The 6,141-nt window shown below is 35.6% G+C and overlaps 1 protein-coding gene across 4 annotated transcripts; it reads right to left on the bottom strand.

Annotated features, from left to right (window-relative positions):
* Nucleotides 1-286: 286 nt before the first annotated feature.
* Nucleotides 287-5,902, bottom strand: LOC149169522 (wall-associated receptor kinase-like 14). 4 transcript variants are annotated; one of them, XM_089428724.1, is made up of 6 exons: nt 5,658-5,902; nt 5,435-5,496; nt 3,474-4,563; nt 3,300-3,371; nt 730-1,779; nt 288-565 (listed from the first exon to the last, which is right to left on the bottom strand). In XM_089428724.1, the coding sequence occupies exons 3-6, from the start codon at nt 4,237-4,239 to the stop codon at nt 537-539; spliced, it is 1,917 nt and encodes a 638-aa protein (XP_089284850.1). In that variant the 5' UTR covers nt 4,240-4,563; nt 5,435-5,496; nt 5,658-5,902; the 3' UTR covers nt 288-536. The 4 variants fall into 4 exon arrangements, with proteins under 4 accessions (XP_089284849.1, XP_089284848.1, XP_089284850.1 ...); XM_089428725.1 differs by having other exon boundaries at nt 736-1,779; XM_089428723.1 differs by having other exon boundaries at nt 287-1,779; nt 3,474-4,566.
* Between the last annotated feature and the right edge of the window lie 239 nt (nt 5,903-6,141).

Genomic DNA, 6,141 nt, shown 5'->3' with positions numbered 1-6,141 from the left:
ATATACCGCTATGAAATATTTAACTTTTAACTTCATAATAAAGTAGCGACCAGGGAATAGTGGATGATCTTGTTACTTTTTTTAAATGAAACCCAACCAAAATTTCAGCTTATAAAAATGATCGTTCCGACGACCTTTCAATTGGTTATCCCCGCAATAGAATACAGGAGCTCAAGTTTCAACAAAGAAGTGATGTATACTTAACAAGTACTACTGAATGCTTATGAAATCCAGGGCTTGTTGAATCATCAGAATAAATATTAATGTTCAAATTTATTTGTGAAAGAATCTAAATCCAGGGCTAGTTGAATTATTAATGTTAAAATATACATGAGAGAATATTCACATAGTTAGTCAGGATCTTTCTAAACAGCAAAAGCACCGGCATCAAATTTCTTAATTATATTTAAACTGCTGCAATAATACTCTTTTATGGAATGGTGTCATAATTCCATATCTCAAGAGCTTTGGCATGGCATGATACTTTACTTTACAGTCTGGAAGTCATTTCGAATCTCGCGAGCATATAAACATTATCAAGCCGGTGTCCTCCAATTTGTTACCCCTACAGTAGAACACAATGGCTCAACCGTAAGAGAAGTTTTGAATACCAATAAATAGAAATTGCTTACCTAGAGATTTGATTGCTTGACCATCAATACTGAACAGCTAATCCTACAATTTTAGGATGTTCAGGGGAACTTGAATCATGAGAGTCAGTGTTAATACTTATACTTGTGCTATCAGTAGAATCCAAGCTGGATTTATTGTATGCAATGAATTCCAACTCCTGTGCGACCTCAACCATGGTGGGCCTAGCGTCTCTGTCAAATGATAAACATCTGAATGCAAGTTCAGCAACTCTGTGAACAGCTGCTCTGGCTTCAGCATCTTTGTGGACTTCGAGGAAGGGATCAATGATTTCATCAACGCAGCCTTCCCCAATTATTTTTACTGCGAGGAATGCTAGATTGATCTCCCTCTCCTTACGGGAGAAATCCACTACTTTCAGTGCAGTTATGATCTCTACCAACACCACCCCGAAGCTGTAAACATCGCTCTTATCAGTGAGGTGGAAATTCTCATGATATTGCGGATCCAGATACCCGGGAGTACCCTGAGGCGCAGTTGAAATGTGAGAGGCTTCTGTTAGAACAAGTCTGGACAGCCCGAAATCTGCAACCTTGGCACTGAAACTATAATCAAGCAGAATGTTGCTTGATTTTACGTCCCTGTGATAAATTGGAGGACTTAGTGCCGAATGAAGGTAAGCTAAAGCATGGGAAGTTTCTGCGGCAATTGTTACTCTTGTCCTCCATGAAAGACCTTCACCTCTTTCCCTCTGTAAATGCTGACAGAGTGTGCCATTGGGCATAAATTCATAGACAAGAATGGGTTCTGTTTTCTCAAGGCAACAGCCCAATAGTCTAACCAGGTTAGGGTGATCTACGCTTGACAGAAGCCTGACTTCGTTCAGTACCTGTGCCATTCCTTGGGTATCTCTCTGCCTTATCTTCTTCACTGCAACAAGACTTTCGCCGGCCAGCTTTCCTGCATAAACCGTTCCAAAACCTCCTGTACCCAGTCGTTCTTTATCGGAGAAGCCTTTTGTGGCTATTTCCATTTCCCTGTACGTATACACTGGAATACTTAGTGGACCGCCAGGGGCAGACAACAATCGTTTTGTGCTTGTCCTCGTCTTGAATGGACAATGGGACCTTTGGTAACAGCGGTAAAGAAGCATTATTCCTACAACCATAGCGGTTCCTGCAATGATCGCTGAATATAAAACCAAGGAGAAAATCAAACCAAAAGGAAGGAGTACTCGTTTATACAACGAAGGAGAAAATTAAACCGAAAGGAATGAATGCTCTTTTTTCACACTTACGTCACATGACGGTATAATGAAAAGCTAAAGACAGTACAGAACCTCCCAGATATTTAACAAACGCACTACATATTTCACAAACGGAACTCTATGCTGTATGAAACAGTATAATTTTATCTTAAACATAGTAACTATGCTGTATAATTTTATCTTAAACATAAATTTAGTACTGCTTCCATACAGTAATTTAATAATTAATACCGTTTAATATAGTGTAATTTAATCTTAAACATAGTAATTAAGGGATAAACGGATCCCCGCATTTTATATTAAACTGATATTAACTTTTTTATCATTTTATGTTAAATTGATATTAAAATTATAAAAATTTTATCGTATTAAAATTATGAATATAAATACGTCCTGAATATATAAATATTATTTAAATAATATTTTAAAAAGCGAAAAGCTTTATCCTATAATTTATAATTTTCAATGTTATTAATATTTGTAAAAATTGAAATAAGTTTGATTAATTTTTTCTTAATTAAATTACTGAGAATTGTTGGGAACAATTTCCAAATATATCAATATTTTCCAAACAATTATTATAACATAATTTAAAATAAATATGTAAAAATATAAACCAATTTTAAAATAATTAAATTATTTAAAAAATATTAATTTTTAATTAAAATATTAAAATAAATATTTTAGTATTAAAAAGTTCTTGGAAAAAAAATTATTTTTAACCTATCAATCCATGCAATTTATGCAAAGCCTTCCTTTCCATGTCCTTGTAACCCCTCCTTTTGAATATATTTTTAAAATGTGAAATCTATTTATATATTTTAATTAATGAAATCACAATCTCAACAAACAAAAAAAATAATATAATGATTTTATAAAAATATACTATAATTATTATTTAATACTAACATTAATCATAATATATTTTTGCTCTGTCAATGCAATCAAACTACTGATTTATACATAAAGAACCACTTATTATTGGAATGGCGATGTTTTACTCTGCATAAGCATATCATTTCAATAATGCGTCGATGTAGAAACAGACTTGATTTACTAAAGGTTTCAAAAGAATACTTAAGTTTATTGTACTCTGCAATGGAAAGGATGTCGAATTTCAACGAATTTTCATATGGCAGTGGTCAGTATTGGGATCAAAAGATTTAAAATTTAGACAAAGTATTCCCCCGCACTGTACAGTTGGGACAAGTACTACCACACGCTAGAGTGTTGGTAATATCACATGAAAAAGACCAAAGCGTACATATCCGTACCAAAATTCATCTTCAGAAACCGTAAACTTATTTAAATTTTGGATAAGATCTTCTATCATAGCGTAGAATGTTCTAATATTGGCCAGATAATGCAATGTAGAAATCTTTCTGTAAGTTTAGAGAATAAAAATGGATTCGAACTTATTTAAAAATTTTCTGGAACTTACAGGATATTGCAACGACCGCTTTTGAGGGTTTTCCACGGTTTCCAGACGTATTACAGCTATTACAGCCCGAAACTGGAACATGAATGGGTTATCGATTAGAAAACAGCTCTATGTAGTTAAAAACTAGTAAAATTGAACCTTAAATAAACAAAGAAAACCATGGCATTTGTGTACCTTTCTGGCATCCTGAACCCTGTAAAAATCCATCTCCTTCAAAGCCTGGATTGCAATTGCATCTGTGTACCGTTTCGTTATTGTTGGGGTTCTGGAATTCAGAACAGTTAGCATGGGCAGAACAAGAACTCGGGAGACATGGGCCGTTCACCCACCAAGCCAATTCAAGCTTATCCACGTCAAAAGCGATGGAACCGTTATAGGTGGTCGTCAAATAAATAAAGCTGCTAACAAAATATCTGCACTTCGAAGACTCAAGAGTGTCCCAAGCCAACCAGCTACCGTCCGTATTTGACAAACAGCTATCCAAACCTACAGTGCTGCAGTTTTCTCTACCATCGTAAAATTGGGAACCAACGTTTCTGAAGTCTGTAATATCGAACTTGCAGTCAGAGTTTGTGCAGTTATCCAGCAGCAATATATTTCGACGCGTAAGGCCAAATTGTGCTTTGAAAATTGATAGGATATCTGTATCCTCATAGCATTTGGGTTTTTTATTTTCACTTTGCCACGGCTGAATGATGATGCTGGAATCAGTAAAATCCAGAACCCGAAATTCTCTCAAATATATATCACCTCTTTCTGAGCAGTGGCTATCCAGCATGTATGGACAAGTGCCGCTGAAGCCAAATGGATAGTTAACTGTTTTTGAACCACAGGTTCGGTTGCAAGGAATTTCGGCATTGCCGAACACAGTGATCCTGTGTAGAAACAGCACTAGACAAGCTAAAAAAATTTGCTGGAATTCTCCTTGATTTTGTTTCATTGGTCTTGGAAAACTTCTCTGATATAGAAATAATTGATGGATCTGTCCTTTTAATTGAGTTCCGTTTCGTAATATTTTGTCTTGCCTAGGGAAACGATAGAGAGAAATCGCAATGGAAAATTTAACTCATCCTTGGAGTCAGCATACGTAATTCGCGCCTTCTCCTTTCACCGAAAAACAGGGAAGCGTACCTTCGTCCCCTAACTGTTCAGAGATCAGAAACCTTAATCTCAATGTTCGCAACCGATCAATAGCATGGCCGCTGATATCTTATTTTGAGGAATATACATGTTACTGTTGAAACTTGAAACCTTCTGGAATCTCCTGCTAAAGTTTACACAACGAATTCAGAGATCAAATCTTTAGACGCCCGCCATGAAATGTTGCAGAAATTTAAAGATGATATAAAAGCATATAGTGAAGAGCAAGCTTATAATTTATGGAACTGATCTAAAATAGAAGCTGCGTAATAATAAATTTTCATATCTTAAGCGCAATTCTAGGGTTTGGTATGGTATTGATGCTTCGAAAACCGCGGCAACTATTTTTCTTGAAATCAAGAATAACTTCAGGATTCGGTATCGATCCTTCGAAAACCGCGGCAATTATTTTCTTGAAATCAAGAATAGCTTTCTTGAGAACAAGAAAAGTATGTAGGCAGGGACTAGGTAGCGACAATGTGTCACAGAAACTGAAATTAACAAAATTTCTGCAACGCATCCTGTCAATAGGATTAACTAGTAATCCTCCTTATTTTTTCTCCTCTTTCCGACAGATCTCTTCCAACGTATGTGTAAAGATGCTTCTTATCGGATGAGGGTGAAATAAAAGATCTTTTCATTGTTTCCCGGCGGATCTGAATTAAATCTTTAAGACATTTAAGATTCGGAAGCATTCAACATTTTCTACAGATTTATACATTAATTTCACTAGATTATCCGCCACTCGGATCTGGCGACGATCCAAAAGAATAACTGACTCGAAAGCATATTGTTTATGTTCAAATTGCGAAGTCGTTTTAATCTTGATGTATACTGTTTAAGAGAACACAGAAACTAAATCCTACACTTCAAAAGGAAGGAATATGCAGATAAAGCAATTTATTCCACCATTCGACCTGAAAATTTTCTTAAAACTTATATAATAGAAGTAAAGTATGCCAAATGCAACAAGAATATGTAGGGGAGAGCCTTACCGGTTATTAATCGCAACTATCTCGTATAAAACGCTTGCAAACTACACCGGCGTCCTGAAATACTGTATATAGCAAAATACAGAAACTAAATTTTACACTTCACAGACAGGAATATGTAAATAAAATAATTTATTCCATCATTCAACCTGAAAAATTTCTTAAAACCTTAAAGAATAGAAGAAAAGTATGCCAAATGCAACAAGAAAAATTGGGAGAGCCTTACCGGTTATTAAGCTCAACTATCTTGTATCAAACGCTTGCAAACTACACCGACGTCCTGCAATTTCTTCTGCGCTGAACTCATAAACTGCAAATCGTTGCAATTCCGTGGATATTAACAGCCTTTACAAGATATTGTTCGATTTCCAGGGAGTAAACAAGAAGAACGAAAAAGAAAATCCACTGCAATGATTCTGACTCTTCAAAACCATGAAAACAACGTTTTATTCAACTATTCAGCGCCAACGAACACAGTTTTAATTGGAGAAAAGGAGGATACCAAATCGAACCCACTAGCATCTCGCTTCCATGGTGTGACGTTGACGGTGGCTGGCTCTTGCAATCTTTTATTGTTTCAACGAGTCAAACAAACATTTAGCCAGCTGCAATCCTTGACCACAATTTTTTAAATTTGAGTTTTGTTTTTCAGGTCCATCCCGTGCCTAAATAAATATTATTCAAACTTAGAGTCAATGAATCTGTGCCTC

This window comes from Pinus tabuliformis, chromosome 4_2 (genome assembly GCF_031772625.1).
Source record: "Pinus tabuliformis cultivar Carrire ecotype Pingquan chromosome 4_2, CPIR1, whole genome shotgun sequence".
Classification (NCBI taxonomy): domain Eukaryota; kingdom Viridiplantae; phylum Streptophyta; class Pinopsida; order Pinales; family Pinaceae; genus Pinus; species Pinus tabuliformis.
The sequence above is the reverse complement of the archived record's forward strand: the minus strand, read 5'-3'. Positions and strand labels throughout refer to the sequence as shown.